Raw genomic sequence first — 21687 nt, forward strand, 5'->3', positions numbered from 1 at the left:
TTCTAAACAACTGCAACCCCAAACAAAGCTTAAAAACATTAAAAAAAATATAGAAATGTCCAGCACCCAATCAAAAATAACCAATCAAAAAGAAGCAAGAAAATGAGACCTATAATGAAGAGATCATTGAAACCAACCCAGAACTGATATAGATATTAGAATCAACAGAGAAGGACATTAAAACAGTTATGATGGCATTTCAAACATTAAAAAAGTTAAATGGGGACATGGAATGTATTAAAAAGATACAAATTGAATCTTTAGAGATAAAAACTACATTGTGTGAGATGAAAAATACACTGGTTGGGATTAACAGCATATTAGGCACTGCAGAAGGAAAGATTGGTGAATTTGACAATACAGCAATTAAAAACGATCCAAGATGAAGTACAGAGAGAAAATTTTAAAACAAACAACCAAAAACCGATTTAAAAAAAGAGCTATAGGACTACTTCACATATCTTAATATGTGTGCAATTGAAGTTCCTGAAGGGAAAGACACAGAGGGTGGTGCAGATAAAATATTTAAAGAAATAGTGATCAATACGTTCCCAAATTTAATGAAAACTATAAACCCACAGATCCAAGAAGTTCAATGATCCCCAAGCACAAGAAACATGAAGAAAACTACACTAAAGCACATAATAATCAAATGGGTTAAAACTAGTGATGATGAAAAAAATCTTGAAAATAGCCAGAGGAAGAAAATTATGTTACATGTAAAGGAACAAAGATAAGATGATGGCAGATTTCTTGGAAATAATACAAGTGAGAAGACAATGGAGCAATATTTTTAAAGTATTGAAAACTGCCAACCTAGAATTATACACCCAACCAGAATATCATTCTCAGATAAAAGGGAAATAAAGACTTGTTCAGACTTAAAAAAGCTGAAAGAATTCATCACAAAGGATATACACAAAAGAATGAAGAGCTTTGGAAATGACAACTATGTGAATAAATACATGCTATCCGCCTCTTATTTAAATCTCCTTAAAAGCTAATTGACTGTTAAAGCAAAAATAACAACAATGTAACATGTGGGCTATAACATACGCAAAATTAAAATGTTTGACAACAATAGCACAAAGGTTAGGAGTGGAGAAATGAAAGTACTCTCTTGTAAGGTTCTTATTCTAGACATGAAGTGGTATAATATCACTTAAAAGTAGACTGTGATAACTTAAAGATGTATACAATAAATCCTACAGCAATCACTAAATAATAAAGAGTTACAACTAAAAAGCCAACAAAGGATATAATGTAGAATCATTTACAGTGTTCAATAAATTCAAAAGAAAGCAAATAAAATAAAAAGGAGAACAAAGAACAGATGGGTTGAATAGAAAACATACAGAAAAATAATACTTTGGAACACACCAGATGAAGAATCCCATTAAATGTAAGTTGTCTGAATACCCTTATTAGAAAGTAGATATTGTCAGATTTGATAAAAAAGCAAGACTCTACTATATGCTACCTATGAGAAGTGCACTTCAAATATAAAGAAACAATAGGTTGAAAATATAAGTATGGAAAAGGCTATACCATGCAAACAGTAGCCATAAGAAAGCTGGGGGTGGCTATATCAATATCAAACAAAAGAGACTTAGGACAAAAAATATTACTAGAGGGAAAGAGAGACATTTAATAATGATAAAGGGCACAATTCATCAAGAGGTCATAACAATAAAATTGTTTATGTATCTAATAACAGAAGTTCAAATACATGAAGTAAAATCTGATAGAATTGCAAGAATAAACAGGCAAGTCCAGAATTATGGTTGGAGATTTCAAATACCCCTTTCTCAATAATTGATATAATAAGTAGACAGAAAACCAGTAAGGATATAGAAGATTTGAACAACTATCAACCAATTCGTTCTACTTGACATTTGTATAACACTCAACCCAACAACAGCAGAATACACATTCTTTTGAATTGCACACAGAACATTTAACAGGATAGACCATATTCTGGTACATAAAACAAGTCTAAATAAATTTTAAAGGATTCACATCATTCATACTATGTTTTCTGACACACTAGAGCTAAATTAGAAGTCAATCCAGAAAGATATCTGGAAAATCCCTAAATATTTTGAAACTCAACAGCACAGCTCCAAGTAACTTAGGGTCAAAGAAGAAACCAAAATGCAAATTAGAAAGTGTTTTTAAGTGAATGAAAATGAAAACACAACATATCCAAATTAGTAAGATGCCTTTAAAGTAATACTTAGGAGGGAATTTATACCATTAAATGCCTATATCAGAAAACAACAGAGGTCTCAAATCAATTACCTCAGCTTCCACTTTAGTAAATTAGAAAAAGATGAGCAAATTAAAGACTAAATAGCAGAAAGGAAATAATTAATATAAAAGCAGAAATCAATGATATAAAAAATTTTAAAACCAATGGCATCCAAAGCTGGTTCTTCAAGATCAATAAAATTGATAAATCTCTAGCATGACTGATCAGCAAAGAAAGAGAGAAGACACAAATCACCAATGTCAAGAACAAAAGAGGTGGCCTCACTACAGTTTCTACAAATATAAAAAGCGCAATAAAGAAACATTATACCAGTAAATTAGACAACTTGGAAGAATGAACAAATTTCTTGAAAGATATAAAGTACCAAAGCTCATTCAAGAAGTAATAGATAATGTGAATAGCCCTACATCCACTAAAGAAATAGAATTTGTAGTTAACAACTTTTCCACAGGGAAAGCAGTGCCTTTAACTGCACTGGTGAATTCTATCACACATTCAAGGAAGAAATAATATCAATTCTACACAAATTCTTCCTGAAAATTAATAGGAGAGACAACTTCCCAATTAATTCTATGAGGCCAGGATTACCCTGATACCAAAAACAGACAAAGATATTACAAGAAAAAAAGTTGAAGACCAATATCCTTCATGAACAATGATGCAAAATTTCTAAACAAAGTATTAGTGAACCATACTATAAAATTGTATCTAGGAACATATTAAAAGCATTTTATACCATGAGTAAGTGGGATTAATCCGAGGAATGCAAGGTTGGTTAACAAAAAAATTGATCTATCATTATAATTTACCATATTAACAAACCAAAAAGAAAAATGATTCTCTCAGTAGATGCAGACAAAGCATTTAACAAACTCCAGCATCCATTACTGATAAAAATGCTTGGCAAAATATAAATCGAAGGTGATATCCTTAGTTTGATAAAAAGTGTCTAGGAAAAACCTACAGCTAATGGCATTCTTAATTGTAGAAAACTAAATGCCTTCCAAGATCAAGAGCAAGACAAGGATATTCACTCTGACCATTTCAATTCAACATTGTACTGGAGGTTCTAGCCAGTTCAATAGGCAAGGAAAAGAAATAAAACGTATCCAGATTGGAAAGAAATAAGTCAAACTGTCTTAATTGGCAGATTACATGATTATCTATGTAGAAAATCTAATGGAATCCACAAAAAAGCAACTAGAACTGATAATTGAGTTTAGCAAGGTTGCAGGATACTAGATTAACAGACAGAGATCAACTGTATTTCTAAATACAACTTCTAAATACAATTTCTAAATACAATTTCCAGTAACAAACAACTGGAAATTGAAATTTAAAGATATCTTTTACAGTAACATCAAAAATATTAAATACTTAAGGATAAATCTGACAAAAAATCTGACAATACTGAAAACTACAAAACCCACCTGAGAAAAATTAATAAAGACCTGAAAAAATAGAGAGATAAAACTGTGTTCATAGGTTGGAAGACAATATTAAGATGTTAATTCTCTCCAAAGTGATCTATAGATTCAATGAAATCCCAATGAATAATCCCAGCAGGCTTTTTTGGTAGAAAGTGATTCTACAAAATCAATTCAGAAGCTGAGTCTAAACTTTATATGCAAATGCACAGGAGCTAGAATAGCCAAAACAACTTTATAAACTAAGCACCAAGTTGGAAGGCTAACAGTATCTTTTTTTTTTTTTAACATCTTTATTGGAGTATAATTGCTTTACAATGTTCTGTTAGTTTCTGCTGTATAACGAAGTGAATCAGCTATATGTATACATATATACCCATATCCCCTCCCTCTTGCATCTCCCTCCCATCCTCTCTATGCCACCCCTCTAGGTGGTCACAAAGCACCGAGCAGACTTCCCCGTGCAATGCAGCTGCTTCCACCTAGCTATCTATTTTACATTTGGTAGTGTATATATGTCAATGTTACTCTCTCACTTCATCCCAGATTACCCTTCCCCCTCCCTGTGTCCTCAAGTCCATTCTTCACATCTGTGTCTTTATTCCTGTCCTGCCCCTAGGTTCATCAGAACCATTTTTTTTTTTTAGAGTCCATATATATGTGTTAGCATACGGTATTTGTTTTTCTCTTTTCTCTTGACTTACTTCACTCTGTATGACAGACTCTAGGTCCATCCACCTCACTACAAATAACTCAGTTTCGTTTCTTTTTATGGCTAATATTCCATTGTATATATGTGTCACATCTTCTTTACCCATTTGTCTGTTGATGGACTCTTAGGTTGCTTCCATGTCCTGGCTATTGTAAATAGTGCTGCAACGAACATTGTGGTACATGACTCTTTTTGAATTATGGTTTTCTCATACTGTTACGGCTAACAGTATCTTAAGACTTACTATAAAGCCACCATAATCAAGACAGTGTGGTATGGGTGTAAAGATTAAAAAAATAGATCAATGGAGTAGAATAGAGAGTCCAGAAATAAACCCGCATAAATACAGACAATTTTTGACAAAGTTGAGAAGGCAATTTAGTATAGATAGGATAGTTTCTACAACAAATGGTATATCCATATAAAAAAACTTTAATGTATAAAAATATATGCAAATTAACTAAAAATGGATCAAAGACCTAAATGTAAAATATAAAATTATAAAACTTCAAGAAGAAAGCATAATATGACACATTTTTGATCTTGGGTTAGGCACACATTTCTTAGATATGATACTAAAAACATGATTCATAAAAGACACATAGATAAATTGAACTTCATTAACCTTGAATATTCATAGTTTTCAAAATGCACTGTTAAGAGAGTAAAAAGATAAGCCACAGACTGGGAGAAAGTATTTGCAAATCATATACCTGATAAAGGACTTATAACCAGAGTATATAAAGAACTCTCAAAACTTAACTATAAGACAAAAAACAATTTTAAAAAGGGCAAAAGACACCTCACCAAAGATGTATGGATGTCAAATGAGGACATGAAAAGGTGCTAAACATCACTGGTCATTAATGAAATGCAAATTAAAACCACAGTGAATACGACTTCATATCTATTATATAAAAGGCTAAAATTGAAAAGACTGACCATACTAAGTGTTGGTGAGGATGTGGAGGAACTGGAATGCTCACGTACTGCTAGTGGGAATATAAAATGGTGTAGTCATCTTGGGGAACAGTTTGGCAGTTTCTTAAAAAGTTATAAATTCATCTATGGTCCAACTATTCCAGTTCATCTAGGTATTCATCCCAAAGAAAAGGAAATATATGTCCATATAAAGATTTGTACATGAATGTGTATGGTACTTTTATTTGTAATACCCAAATTGGAAATAAAACAAATGTCCATCAGCCCATGAATAGACAGGCAAACTGTGGTCATCCAGACAATGGATTACTACTTAGAAATATAAATAAATGAACTATTGATACATGCAACAAAGTAAATCTCAAAATAATTATGCTAAGTGAAAGAAGCTACTCAAAATAGTACAGACTGTGTGATAGAATTCCATTTATATAAAATTCTAGGAAATGCAAACTAATGTATGGGAACTGAAGCCGAGTTCAGTGGTGGTTACCTGGGTATGGGGAGGGGGAAGGAAAAGGAGCTAGAGGGAGTGATTTCAAAAGGTCCCAAAGAAACTTTTGGGGGTGATGAATATGTTCAACATCTTGATTGCATGGGTATATACATATGATAAAACTTATCAAATTATATACTTTAAGTATGTGTGGATTATTGTATCTACAGTATATCTCATTAAAGCTATTAAAAAAAAAAAAAAAGGAAATGTGCCCAAGATCATGCTGTCACTGGTAGAGCTAGGATTCAAACCTTTAAGACGTGTGCTCTTCATCCTACACCATGTGGCCTCAGCCAGTTCTGGGGACAGCAGGAGCTACGAGCTGCCTTTTTGTCCCAGGCCCCACTGGCCCAGGGGAGTGTGGCTCTCAGCACATCACTCGAGCTCCTGGATCATCTCCCTTTCCTGCCCCCACTCCCCAGGCAGCAGCAGACTCCTACTTCTCAGGCCTCTGGATTCCTACCTTTCCAGGGTGACCCAGCCCACACCATCAGAACTGGCCCACCTCCTATTGCTCTAGGACAGCCACTATTCCCTCTGCATGGAAGGAAAACAGCAAAGGTAGAAATGGTGACTTCACATAGCTGTTGTAGAAGCCAGGTCACCTGGGACAAGGTGGAAAAGGGGTTGGCTGAGAAGGCTGATGCAGGGGGTGGGATGAGGGTGCGTCTGGGCTCTGGTGGGTGTGCAAGGAGCATGCGGGCAGTGTCTGGAAGCTCACACATCCGCAGGCAGAGTCCACAGGACAGTGCTGATGCAGGAGAGCAAGGAAAATATCTGGGAAACACTGTCCTGACCCCAACCTTGTCTCTGCCCATCCCACCCTCAACTTCCACATCTAGTACTGAGAAAAACAGTGATGAAGGTTTACAGAAAGCACAACATTTCATTGCAGGCCCTCCAGTGACCCTGGTACACCTGTGGGAAAGAACTTTCCACATTAAGGATGTTATATTTTGTTTACCTCCAACTATTCCTCAATAAAAATCCTTAAAAGGGTGAGAGACCTTCAAGATAGCGGAGGAGTAAGACGTGGAGATCACCTTCCTTCCAACAAATACATCAGAAATACATCTACATGTGGAACAACTCCTACAGAACACCTACTGAACGCTGGCAGAAGACCTCAGACTTCCCAAAAGGGAAGAAACTCCCCATGTACCTGGGTAGGGCAAAAGAAAAAAGAAAAAACAGAGACAAAAGAATAGGGATGGGACCCGCACCTCTGGGAGAGAGCTGTGAAGGCTGAAAAGTTTCCACATGCTAGGAAACCCCTTCACTGGCAGAGATGGGGGAGGGGAGGCTTTGGAGCCATGGAGGAGAGCACAGTAACAGGGGTGCGGAGGGCAAAGTGGAGAGATTCCATCACAGAGGATCGGTGCCGACCAGCACTCACCAGCCCGAGAGGCTTGTCTGCTCACCCGCCTGTGTGGGTGGGGGCTGGGAGCTGAGGGTCCGGCTTCGGAGGTCAGATCCCAGGGAGAGGACTGGGGTTGGCTGCGTGAACACAGCCTGAAGGGGGCTAGTGCACCACAGCTAGCCAGGAGGGAGTCCGGGAAGAGTCTGGACCTGCCTAAGAGGCAAGAGACCATTGTTTCGGGGTGCACAAGGAGAGGGGATTCAGAGCACCGCCTAAATGAGCTCCAGAGATGGGCGTGAGCCGCGGCTAACAGTGCGGACACCAGAGACAGGTGCGAAACGCTAAGGCTGCTGCTGCAGCCACCAAGAAGCCTGTGCGCAAGCACAAGTCACTATCCACACCTCCCCTCCAGGGAGCCTGTGCAGCCCGCCACTGCCAGGGTCCCGTGATCCAGGGACAACTTCCATGGGAGAACACACAGCACACCTCAGGCTGTTGCAACGTCACGCTGGCCCCTGCCGCTGCACGCTTGCCCCGCATTCTGTACCCCTCCCTCTCCCCGGCCTGAGTGAGCCAGAGCCCCATAATCAGCTGCTACTTTAACCCCGTCCTGTCTGGGAGGGGAACAGATGCCCTCAGGCGACCTACATGCAGAGGCGGGGCCAAGTACAAAGCTGAACCCCAGGAGCTGTGCGAACAAAGAAGAGAAAGGGAAATTTCTCCAGGCAGCCTCAGGAGCAGTGGATTAAATCTCCACAATCAACTTGATGTACCCTGCATCTGTGGAATAATTGACGAGACAACTGAATCTTCCCAAAATTGAGGCGGTGGACATTGGGAGTAACTATAGACTTGGGGTTTGCTTTCTGCATCTAATTTGTTTCTGGTTTTATCTTTACCTTAGTTTAGTATTTAGAGTTTATTATCATTGGTAGATTTGTTTATTGATTTGGTTGCTCTCTTCCTTTTTTAAAAATATATAGATATATATATATTTCTCCTTTTTCTCTTTTTGTGAGTGTGTATGTGTATGGTTCTTTGTGTGATTTTATCTGTATAGCTTTGCTTTTACCCTTTGTCCCAGGGTTTTGTCTGGCTGGTTTTTTGGGGGTTTTTTTGGTATAATTTTTAGCACTTGTTATCATTGGTAGATTTGTTTTTTGGTTTGGTTGCTCTCTTCTTTCTTTCTTTCTATCTTTTTTTTCTTTTTTTATTACTTTTTAATTTTTTTATTTTTAATAATTTTTTTATTTTTTATTTTAATAAATTTATTTTCTTTCTTTCTTTCTTTCTTTCTTTCTTTCTTTCTTTCTTTCTTTCTTTCTTTCTTTCTTTCTTTCTTTTCTATCTTTTCTTCTGAGCCATGTGGCTGACAGGGTCTTGGTGCTCTGGCCGGGTATTAGGCCTGTGCCTCTGAGGTGGGACAGCTGAGTTGAGGACATTGGTCCAACAGAGACCTCCCAGATGCATGAAATATCAAACAGCGAAAGCTCTCCCAGAGATCTCCACTTCAACACTAAGACCCAGCTCCACTAAACGACCAGCAAGCTACAGTGCTGGACACCCTATGCCAAACAACTAGCAAGACAGTAACACAACCCCCTCCATTAGCAGAGAGGCTACCTAAAATCATAATAAGTTCACAGACACCCCAAACACACAACCGGATGCGGTCCTGCCCACCAGAAAAACAAGATCCAGCCTCATCCACCAGAACACAGGCACTAGTCCCCTCCACCAGGAATCCTACACAACCCACTGAACCAACCTTAGCCACTGGGGACAGACACCAAAAACAATGGGAACAACAAACCTGCAGCCTGCAAAAAGGAGACCCCAAACACAGTAAGTTAAGCAAAATGAGAAGACAGAGAAATACACAGCAGATGAAGGAGCAAGGTAAAAACCCACCAGACCAAACAAATGAAAAGGAAATAGGCAGCCTACCTGAAAAAGAATTCAGAGTAATGATAGTAAAGATGATCCAAAATCTTGGAAATAGAATGGAGAAAATACAAGAAACGTTTAACAAGGACCTAGAAGAACTAAAGAGCAAACAAACAATGATGAACAACACAACAAATGAAATGAAAAATTCTCTAGATGGAATCAATATCAGAATAACTGAAGCAGAAGAATGGATAAGTGACTTGGAAGATAAAATAGTGGAAATAACTACTGCAGAGCAGAATAAAGAAAAAAGAATGAAAATAATTGAGGACAGTCTCAGAGACCTCTGGGACAACATTAAATGGACCAACATTCTAATTAGAGGGATCCCAGAAGAAGAAGAGAAAAAGAAAGGGACTGAGAAAACATTTGAAGATACTATGGTTGAAAACTTCCCTAATATGGGAAAGGAAATAGTTAATCAAGTCCAGAAAGTGCAGAGAGTCCCATACAGGATAAATCCAAGGAGAAACATGCCAAGACACATATTAATCAAACTATCAAAAATTAAATACAAAGAAAAAATATTAAAAGCAGCAAGGGAAAAACAACAAATAACATACAAGAGAATCCGCGTAAGGTTAACAGCTGATCTTTCAGCAAAAACTCTGCAAGCCAGAAGGGAGTGGCAGGACATATTTAAAGTGATGAAAGGGAAAAACCTACAACCAAGATTACTCTACCCAGCAAGGATCTCATTCAGATTCAATGGAGAAATTAAAACCTTTACAGACAAGCAAAAGCTAAGAGAATTCAGCACCACCAAATCAGCTTTACAACAAGAGTTAAAGGAACTTCTCTAGGCAGAAAACACAAGAGAAGGAAAAGACCTACAATAACAAACCCAAAACAATTAAGAAAATGGTAATAGGAACATACATATCGATAACTACCTTAGATGTAAATGGATTAAATGCTCCCACCAAAAGACATACTGGCTGAATGGATACCAAAACAAGACCCATATATATGCTGTCTGCAAGAGACCCACTTCAGACCTAGGGACACATACAGACTGAAAGTAAGGGGATGGAAAAAAATATTCCATGCAAATGGAAATCAAAAGAAAGCTGGAGTAGCAGTTCTCATATCAGACAAAATAGACTTTAAAATAAAGAATATTACAAGAGACAAAAAAGGACACTACATAATGATCAAGGGATCAATCCAAGAAGAAGATATAACAATTGTAAATATTTATGCACCCAACATAGGAGCACCTCAATACACAAGGCAAATGCTAACAGCCGTAAAAGGGGAAATTGACAGTAACACAATAATAGTAAGGGACTTTAACACCCTAGTTTCACCAATGGACAGATCATCCAACATGAAAATAAATAAAGAAGCACAAGCTTTAAATGATAAATTAAACAAGATGGACTTAATTGATATTTATAGGACATTCCATCCAAAAACAACAGAATACACTTTCTTCTCAAGTGCTCATGGAACATTCTCCAGGATAGATCATATCTTGGGTCACAAATCAAGCCTTGGTAAATTTAAGAAAATTGAAATCATATCAAGTATCTTTTCTGACGACAATGCTATGAGACTAGATATCAATTACAGGAAAAAAAATCTGTAAAAATACAAACACATGGAGGCTAAACAATACACTACTAAATAACCAAGAGATCACTGAAGAAATCAAAGAAGATATCAAAAAATACTTAGAAACAAATGACAATAAAAACACGACAACTCAAAAGCTACGGGATGCAGCAAAAGCAGTTCTAAGAGGGAATTTTATAGCAATATAATCCTACCTCAAGAAACAAGAAGCATCTCAAATAAACAACCTAACCTTACACCTAAAGCAATCAGAGAAAGAAGAACAAAGAAACCCCAAAGCTAGCAGAAGGAAAGAAATCATAAAGATCAGAGCAGAAATAAATGAAAAAGAAATGAAGGAAACAATAGCAAAGATCAATAAAACTAAAAGCTGGTTCTTTGAGAAGATAAACAAAATTGATAAACCATTAGCCAGACTCATCAATAAAAAAAGCGAGAAGACTCAAATCAATAGAATTAGAAATGAAAAAGGAGGAGTAACAACTGACACTGCAGAAATAGAAAGGATCACAAGAGATTACTATAAGCAACAATATGCAAATTCTTAGAAAAGCACAACCTTCCGAGACTGAGCCAAGAAGAAAGAGAAAATATAAACAGAACAATCACAAGCACTTAAATTGAGAGTGTGATTAATAATCTTCCAACAAACAAAAGCCCAGGACCAGATGGCTTCACAGGCGAGTTCTATCAAACATTTAGAGAACAGCTAAAAACTATCCTTCTCAAACTCTTCCGAAATATAGCAGAGGGAGGAACATTCCCAAAATCATTCTACGAGGCCACCATCACCCTGATACCAAAAACAGACAAAGATGTCACAAAGAAAGAAAACTACAGGTCAATATCACTGATGAACAAAGATGCAAAAATCCTCAACAAAATACTAGGAAACAGAATCCAACAGCACGTTAAAAGGATCATACACCATGATCAAGTGGGGTTTATCCCAGGAATGCAAGGATTCTTCAATATACACAAATCAATCAATGTGATACAGCATATTAACAAACTGAAGGAGAAAAACCATATGATCATCTCAATAGATGCAGAGAAAGCTTTCAACAAAGTTCAACACCCATTTATGATAAAAACCTGCCAGAAAGTAGGCACAGAGGGAACTTACCTCAACATAATAAAGGCCATATATGACAAACCCTCAGCCAACATCATTCTCAATGGTGAAAAACTGAAACCATTTCCTCTAAGATCAGGAAGAAGACAAGGTTGTACATTCTCACCACTATTATTCAACATAGCTTTGGACGATTTAGCCACAGCAGAGAAGAAAAAGAAATAAAAGGAATCCAAATTGGAAAAGAAGAAGTAAAGCTGTCACTGTTTGCAGATGATATGATACTATACACAGAGAATCCTAAAGATGCTACCAGAAAACTACTAGAGGTAATCAATGAATGTGGTAAAGTAGAAGGATACAAAATTAATGCATAGAAATCTCTTGCATTCCTATACACTAATGATGACACAGCTGAAAGAGAAATTGAGGAAACACTCCCATTTACCACTGCAACAAAAAGAATAAAATCCCTAGGAATAAACCTACTAAGGAGACAAAAGACCTGTATGCAGAAAACTATAAGACACTGATGAAAGAAATTAAAGATGATACAAACAGATGGAGAGATATACCATGTTCTTGGATTGGAGGAGTCAACATTGTGAGAATGACTATACTACCCAAAGCAATCTACAGATTCAATGCAATCCCTATCAAACTACCAATGGCATTTTTCATAGACCTAGAACAAAAAATTTCAAAATTTGTATAGAAACACAAAAGACCCCGAATAGCCAAAGCAATCTTCAGAAAGAAAAACGGAGCTGGAGGAATCAGGCTCCTGGACTTCAGACTATTCTACAAAGCTACAGTCATCAAGACAGTATGGTACTGGCACAAAAACAGAAATATGGATCAATGGAACAGGATAGAAAGCCCAGAGATAAACCCATGCACATATGGTCACCTTATTTTTGATAAAGGAGGCAAGAAAACACAATGGAGAAAAGACAGCCTCTTCAATAAGTGGTGTTGGGAAAACTGGACAGCTACATGTAAAAGAATGAAATTAGAACACTCCTTAACACCATACACAAAAATAAACTCAAAATGGATTAAAGACCTAACTGTAAGGTCAGACACTATAAAACTGTTAGAGGAAAATAATAGAACACTCTATGACATAAATCACAGCAAGATCCTTTTGACCCACCTCCTAGAGAAATGGAAATAAAATCAGAAATAAACAAAGAGCAGAAAGAGAAAAACAAATATCGTATATTAATGTATATATGTGGAATCTAGAAAAATGGTACAGGTGAACCGGTTTGAAAGGCAGAAATAGAGACACAGATGTAGAGAACACACGTATGGACACCAAGGGGGGGAAGTGGGTGTGGAGGGGCGATGGTGGTGGGATGAATTGGGAGATTGGGATTGACATATATATACTAATATGTATAAAATAGATAACTAGTAAAAACCTGTTTTTAGTTTAGTTTTTTATTATTAGTATAAAAAATAAATAAAATTCAAAAAAGATTAAAGGAAAACATAGCAAGGAAAAGAAAACATACACAAGATGAAAAGACAACCCTCAGAATGCGAGAAAATATTTGCAAATGAAGCAACTGACAAAGGATTAATCTCCAAAATTTACAAGCAGCTCATGCAGCTCAATATCAAAAAAACAAACAACCCAATCCAAAAATGGGCAGAAGACCAAAATAGACATTTCTCCAAAGAAGACATACAGATTGCCAACAAACACATGAAAGGATGCTCAACATCACTAATAATTAGAGAAATGCAGATCAAAACTACAATGAGGTATCACCTCACACCGGTCAGAATGGCCATCATCAAAAAATCTACAAACAATAAATGCTGAAGAGGGTGTGGAGAAAAGGGAACACTCTTGCACTGTTGGTGGGAATGTAAATTGATACAGCCACTATGGAGAACAGTATGGAGGTTCCTTAAGAAACTAAAAATAGAACTACCATATTATCCAGCAATCCCACCACTGGGCATATACCCTGAGAAAACCATAATCCAAAAAGAGTCATGTACCACAATGTTCATTGCAGCTGTATTTACAATAGCCAGGACATGGAAGCAACCTGTGTCCATCGACAGATGAACAGATAAAGAAGATGTGGCCCATATATACAATGGAATATCACTCAGCCATAAAAGAAATGAAATTGAGTTATTTGTAGTGAGGTGGATGGACCTAGAATCTGTCATACAGAGTGAAGTAAGTCAGAAAGAGAAAAACAAATACCATATGCTAACACATATATATGGAGTCTAAAAAAAAAAAATGGTTATGAAGAACCAAGGGGCAGGACAGGAATAAAGACGCAGATCTACATCTGAATCCTCAAGAATGGACTTGAGGACATGAGGAGGGGGAAGGATAAGCTGGGATGAAGTGAGAGAGTGGCATGGACATATGTACACTACCAAATGTAAAATAAACAGCTAGTGGAAAGCTGCCACATTACACAGGGAGATCAGCTCGGTGGTTTGTGACCACCTAGAGGGGTGGGATAGGGAGGATGGGAGGCAGACGCAAGAGGGAGGAGATATGGGGATATATGTATATGTATAGCTGATTCACTTTGTTATAAAGCAGAAACTAACACACCATTGTAAAGCAATTATACTCCAATGAAGATGTTAAAAAAATAAATAAATAAAATTAATTTTAAAAAATCCTTAAAAGGAAAGACATAATATGTTACTTCTCTTTTATCCCATTTTGTATCATGCAAGATCAGTCCACGGCAGTGTGCAAGGGAAATAGTTATTTTTAAAGCAAAATATCATCTGTTTTGAAACCTAATTATACAGACAGAAGAAGCTCAGATATTTCATTCGTTCCGCAGATTAAAGGGCAAAGACAGGGACCAATTTGGACCTTCAGACTCTAATAGTCCGTTTGATGTAATGGAATAAAATGCATAATGTGCATGTAGTAAAATAGAACACAGAGAACAAAAGGCACAGTTTAGACTGTGCTGAAGAATAATATTTTAAAATACCTATAATTATACCTGCATGACTCAAAATGAGAGTCCCATTTTAAACAATGGAAAATCAACTTTGCTCTATATCCACTGGAGTTTCAGTAGTCCCAGAATTCTGAACTTCACACATGGCGCTGAATCTGAAATGGTACAAAGTGAGTGAGCACAGGCCACCTGCTGTGACCACGAATTTCCATTACTGCAGGTGGCTGGAGAGAAAGTAGTTCTAGAATCAATGAACAAAATAGGTGATAATTAATAGCAGGTAAGAAGCAGTTTCCTCACGGACTTTTCAGATTTCTGAGGTCACAGCTGCAAGGTTTAGAACATAACCCAGTCTGCCTTGAGACTATTTATATTTGAATATGTATATTTCAAGTCTAGACTTTGACCAAATGAAATTACCCACATGCCTTACTCTCCCACAGGAAACAATATACTAATTCACTCCTGAGTGTCTCTCCCAGCTCATGTTCATGGTGCCAGGAAATGCTAAATTCTCCTAAAATCACTTAATTCCTACAACCATCCTGTAGTGCAAGAATTGGCACTATTTTATACAGATGAGGAAACTGAGGTTCACAGATGCTAAATAAATCACTTAAGATCTCACAGAAAACAGATGCTGAATCTAAGACAAAAATCCAGAGCTAACTATAAAGCATGTAGAAACTCTTTTAACTCACTTTGCTATAACTTAGTGGTTCCCAAACTTTGCTGCATATCAGAATCACCTTGGAATCTTTAGAAAATATGGATGCCTGGTTCCCACTCCCAGGCTTTCTAATGTAATTGGTTTGGAGTACGACACAGGCACTGGGATTAGCTGAAAATCTCCCCAGGTGATTCTCTTGTGCAGCAAAGTTTGGGAACCATGGTCCTGCCACTTGGCCAGGTTAACCAAGGTCCTCCATCAGCTGTGTCAGGCACGCTGCCTGATGCCCACAGCACGTTGTATGCTTGTGAGGTGTGCTGGCTGTTCCCAGTTTGTCTATGCACTTTTGCTCCAAAAACATGAGACGTACACTTATCAACAGGTCAGCTGGGTTTCCTCCTAAACCAAATTATGCCACTTGTACTTGATATTATAAATAAAAATATAATCAAATATTATGTAAACCAATAAAATATGATTATCTAAAGAGAGCTAATATTTCTTAAAAAAACTGAAATCAACGCTTTGGAAAGATGTGATTAAAATGAGTTAATTTTTGAAAAAAGATGCTAAATCAGGTGTGAATGAGAAATTACAGAGTAGAAAAAGTTTTAAGAATCTAGGGAACGTCTATAACCAGTTAGCTGCACAAGCCTCTCTTAAGTTCTTCAATCGCTCAGAAGAAATTGAAAGCAAAAACCAGACTATTAATAATATGAGTGTGGTTTATAAAAGTCAGAATCTAAAGTTGAAAACTCATCTCAAAGAGGAAGCCATAGCCCTGTATCAGAAGACCAATGAATAAACACACAATTGTATGCTTTAAGCTGAAAATGTTTTATGACATGAATGTATCCTTTTATATGATTTCCCTTTTTAACTTAACTTTGTCGTTAACTGATCAACTCCTTCTGACCGTGTTGTATAATAGGGCTTCTCTGAACTCACACCACCTGCTTACCCAGAAAGTAATTGAATGGTCTCTCTCTTTCTGAAACAGCTGCAACTACGTAACTGAGAAATTCACTCACTGTTTAATATACAGCACACTTTTCATGTGGTGTGACACGTAAGGTCTGATGTGCAGGCACACCTCCAGGCTGTGGAGGACAGGGGGCCAGATGACAGGGGACTCTGTCCTCAGGGAGCCTGTAGTCTGATGGGGCTTAGAAAGCCCAGAATGACTGAGATATAGGGTGAGTAAGGCAGTGGCTTAACATCCCCCGAACTGCTATGGGACTTAAAGGAGAAAGGTATTCCACAGAGGGGAGAATCTGAAAGACTTATGGGGAGGCAGCTCAAGGGGGAAGTGGGGTACAGAAAAGGTTTTTTATTGTTGACGTTATTGTTCCTTCCTTTCCCTTCCTTCCAAGATGAGCCAGCCCTGACTTCAGTGGTAGGAGAGACTGAAAATAAAAGCACAAAAAGACGATTGATGGGGTCCCAATTGGTGGGGTCCCAGAAAAGGCAGAAGGGGACAGGATAAAGAAGGCAAGGAGATGGGAGGAAGCAGACCTATGGGAAAGGAGTGAGGGAAAGAGAGGTACAGGTACAAGGAGGTTTGGATGCTAAGAGGACAGAAGCTGAGGTCATAGCCGGACTGACTTTCTTCTCCTTAAACAGGAAGCTGGTTATCTGCTGGAAGAGGTAGAGCAGGGGCTTCAGGCTTCCAGAGGAGGCTGGGAACTGCTGCTCCGATGCAGGTGGTGGGAAGGCCATGAGAGACCACTGTGGGAGTTCCACACTGCACGGTTTGGAAAATCGCCTCCTGGCCAAATATTTTAAAAACTGTATTACAGAAATCTAAAACCATCAAACTGCCATTTCACTGTTGACCAAGGGGAACATGAGAGCCCTAAAGTAGCCCCACCACGTGTGGCCATCCTCGCTGCACAGGGCTTTGCAATGAGGCACAGCGGAAGCCCAGTTCCGCATCGTTTAGAAGCAGTGCTCCTTCCTAGATCCCTTTTCCTACATCTACCACCCAAATAATGGATCTCTAGGGTCCTATGGACAGCACAGCCCTGGATAGGGCATCAGCTGATTCAAGCCATTCCAAGATATAGGAAAGAGGGGTTGGTGGTCAAAAGAAAACCAAGATTAAGACTTGTAAACGGATGAGTGCAGGCAGAGATGACCGTCCACATCCTCATATGGTGGTTCATGTGCACACACACAGATGGACGCCCGGGTGCTGGTACACAGGTGCACACACAGCCAGCCCAGTCCCCACTTGGCCTCTACACTTCCCCTGGAGGCAGTAAAGTGAATGAACAAATCAGAGACCTAGTGTCATTCTTAACCCTGGGCAATAGTTGCTTGCAAGCTTAGATTACTCACCAAAGTGAGGCTTTTAAAAACCATCTTAATCAATAGGACTTGGAAAATTATGTACTGTGAACTTCTGTATTGTGTATTCCACTGAAGTATCACTCGTAGCATCTGGCTTTGGACTCCTAATTCACTCATCTTTATGAGGAGCAACTCCCGATTGTCATGGTTTTAGGGTCCCCTTCCCCATTGCTGCAATTGCCAAGGGGAATCTCAAGCCTTTACAGATATAGCTTTGCAAAGCAGGGGAACGCTCCATGACAGGTGAAGAATCAGCCCCACGAATGCTCCAAAAATGTTTAAAGCAGGAAATATTTTAAGCTTAACCTAGTGCTATCTGCAAAGCAGTGATACATCCACACAGAATTTTCTTTTCTACCTTGCCTGGACATGTTGTAAACATTTTTGTCTGTCCACTTATATGTGCATATGTGTATGTACGTGTGTGTTTATAAAATGCATATATGTGTATAAGCTCCAGGTGCCCATATACACATGGTGTTTAGTTCTTGCAGCAGAGACCTCTTTGAATCCAGCATCTTCACTGGCCTCTAATGGGCAGTTACCAGCAGCTCGCTCTGCTCTGTTTCCCTGCAGGGTGACTAATTAATAAACTTTTCCTTAATTGAGTTCTGGCTGCCAGGTCCACGGGGATTATTGCTTATATATAAGTAAACAAAATTTCCGCTTTAAACAACACTCCAAATCTCCTCATTATATTTTAAACAGATATAAATGCACTGAAGTCAAGCAAGCCGTGGGCTAGGAGGCTGTGTGCATTCTGGCCTGGATTCCCTTCCTCACCGGAAGCCAGGTACTGTAGCAGGCAGGTGATGCCCCCAGGTCCTTCAGGGCTAACACCCACCTCAGCCTGGATGCCTGCCTTTTCTTTGTTCTCATTTACAGATATGTTAGAAAGTACCTCACTAGGTTTTGGAAGGCGTTAATAGTATCTGCCTTGTCTTTTAACCTGAATTTATTATTTAAAAGCAATTCACTTTCACAATTTATAAATAGGAAGAAAATGAATTTGATGTTAAATATTTAATAAGTGCCCAGGATTTGTTAGGTGAGGACTTGGGTGGATTGTTGGGTTTAGGGAATGTCCTAACCTACACTTTTGTGGAAGCTATACGTTAAGTTCTTATAGTTGAAATAATTCAATTGTTTCTTTGTTTTCAAGATTCCTCCCTACTTTCAGATTTCAAATTGAGAGCAGAACCATGAAAGAAAGTGAAAAACTGAAAGCAAGTTGTTTTAACTTGGCTAGAAACCTAGATGGAGGGATTATCCTTCCCTCCTGAGCTTTTCTGCTCAGAGCCATTTGAAAGCCATTTGGCTCCAGAGTCAGATCTTTTAAAAGCCACCCTTTGCTGCGAGTACAAGAATTCACTGCAGGCTTTGATTATGATTATTATTGGTAGCTTAAAAGAATAAAATAAACATTTTTCAGATTCCCACATTCATGCTGCTAAGACATAACTCAGAAAAATCAGTGAGGGCAGGATTTAAAGCCAGCTCCCAGATTGTTAGGAGAACTGTGGATCAAATTCTGTTACAGATTTTAAAGGTCTGGATCATTTCATCCCTATCCTAATCCCTTGCTTCCTTCTATAAGCAAGTTATTCTAAACAGGAGTGCTGTACATGACGTGAGCCCTTCATTGAGAATCAATCTCCCCTGAGAGACTCGCATTCAAAATATTTTGCTCATCCCCAGTCAGACCTTTATCACCATCACTGGTTGTCAAGAGCGATCTGATCTGCGGATGGTACGCCTCCCTGGGTGCAAGTGAGGGCCAGTACCTCTTGATTCCTGGGCAGCAATCAGTGCAGGTAGCCAAGGCGGCAGGTCTGAGACTGCATTAGTGGAACTCTGGCCCCAGTGAGGATATCTGGTGAGATTTTAGGCCTGGGGGTGGGGGTAGGGGTGCATCTCTGGGCCCAGTCAAAACTAAAGGAGCAGGAGGCAAGCAATGTAAGTGAATGACTGATCCATGCAGCAATTTGGATGCATCTCAAATGCGTTATATTCAATGAAAGAAGCCAGACACTAAAGGGCCACATATAGACCACATGATTCCATTTACATGTTGTTCTGGACGAAGGCAAGGCTATATAAGGACAAAAATCTGATCAGTGGTTGCCAGGGGCTGGGGAGGGGACTGAATAGTAGGGCAAGACGGACTTTTCTGTAGCCATGACTTTGTTCTATATCTTGATAGTGGTGGTGGGTACACGACTGAATAGATTTGCCAAAATTCATTTAACAACACATAAAAAGGGTAAGTTTTACGGAATTTAAATTATACCTCATAAACCTGAACTAAATAACAACAATTAAGGAGTAGGAACAATAACAGAAGGCTGGGCCAACAAAGGCATTGAGATGGGGGGAGGAGGGAGCTTCCACTTCCCCCATGTGGAAAGGGGGAACAGAAGCCCCCAAGAGCTATCTCCAGGAAAACCGGTTTCCAAGTCTTTGGGCAACAAGGAGCCCAAATTGGGGAGCCCATCCACAGGTCCCGGTCGCATGTCTGGAATTAGGTTAGTTGATTGCCTCCCATTAGTCAATTAGCTGCACAACTTCTAGGCACCAGGCTTAGTCTCCTAACTCAGGGTTTTTGTTTGTTTTACTGGCATCCAGTGTCCTTGAGGCAATCATTTGGAGAGCACTGGGGGTCAGTTGCCTACGTTTTGAAAGCCCTGTAGAAGTGGACAGAGAGAGACTCTGGAAGCTGCTGTCCAGCCAGCCCAGCCCTGTGGCCCACACTTGCCTTAGAAAAGCCCAGTGAGGTCCACCGACTACTTTGCCCACTGCCCAGGATCCCATCTGAGACACTCAGCTGAGTGCTGGTACTCAGCTCCTGAGCATAGAGTATATAGTACTTGGCAGACAAAGGATGGAGCGCTGCACCGAGGTCGGTGCCTGCTTTGAAAACAGCCAAGAGCGGACGGTATAAGCATTGATTAGGGTTCCCGGCAGTGCAGCTTGCTCACAGAGCATGCCCTGGGCATAGGTTTTTACAGAGAAATGTCACAGTTGGGCATTACTTGAGGCAGGGAGGCAGCCAGAATCTGGTTCGTTATTCAGAAGTCTGATTTATAGACTATTTAAAAGACATGGTTTTGTTTCTTTCCGGTCCATATAGTGGCTTCAAGCTACTGATTAGTAACATTGCCAGGGTGCTTTGGTAGATACATGTTGGTCTTTCATGATAAGCACCTTTAAGGTTTTTGAACAAAAAGATACTATGAAGCAGCTGTTTTTCTTTTTAACATTTGTTCTCTCATGTTCCCATGGCAATTACATCTGTAAATCACCTTTACCGAGTGAGCCCTTTCCCCTGGGTTGTTCAAAAGCAAACGTCAGCCCAGACTACACAACGGTCTTGAATGACACATCGGTACACTCCACACTGGGTCAGATCGTACTACATTTTAAAAGGTCACAGCTGCCCTCGAGGAGAGGCTTCTCGCCTGGGAGGGCCGAGGAGGCTCGAGGGCAGAGGCAGACTTACTTCCCCCCTTGCCGCTCTTCTCCATGCGGTACTGGTAGATGTGCAGCGTGAAGAGCATGTGGGAGTTGCGGAGGTCGTCCTCATTGCAGTCCTGCTGGCTGCCCCGCCGGGAGGTTATGGCAGCATCCAGGAAGAAGGCGGCCTTCTCCGCGGTGGGCGCCCGCAGCTCACTCTGGTTCTGCAGCTGGAAGACACAAGGGAAGGACTGAAGCTGCAGGCGGGCGGTTTGCCTGCCACTCGGGCCTGGCTGTCCGTTCTGCATTCTCGAAGGCTGGACGTCCTTCTGGAACCAGGGCCTCTACCCATGTGCAATTCTCAGCTTAATTTATTCATATCTGAAAATTAACACTGAGCATGCTTATTGGATGAAACATATTTTCACCCATTT

The 21687-nt window shown here is 39.3% G+C and overlaps 1 protein-coding gene across 2 annotated transcripts in view; it reads right to left on the reverse strand.

The window, feature by feature from the left end:
- The window catches only part of KIF26B (kinesin family member 26B), a 490864-nt gene that overhangs the window by 68175 nt on the left and 401002 nt on the right, over window positions 1-21687 (reverse strand). For both annotated transcript variants that reach the window (XM_057557354.1, XM_057557348.1), the window contains one exon: window positions 21300-21483. In XM_057557354.1, the coding sequence (XP_057413337.1) occupies window positions 21300-21483 (184 nt within the window). The remainder of the gene's footprint in view (window positions 1-21299; window positions 21484-21687) is intronic.

The sequence above is a fragment of the Balaenoptera acutorostrata genome, chromosome 1 (assembly GCF_949987535.1).
Source record: "Balaenoptera acutorostrata chromosome 1, mBalAcu1.1, whole genome shotgun sequence".
In the NCBI taxonomy this organism is placed as follows: Eukaryota; Metazoa; Chordata; class Mammalia; order Artiodactyla; family Balaenopteridae; genus Balaenoptera; species Balaenoptera acutorostrata.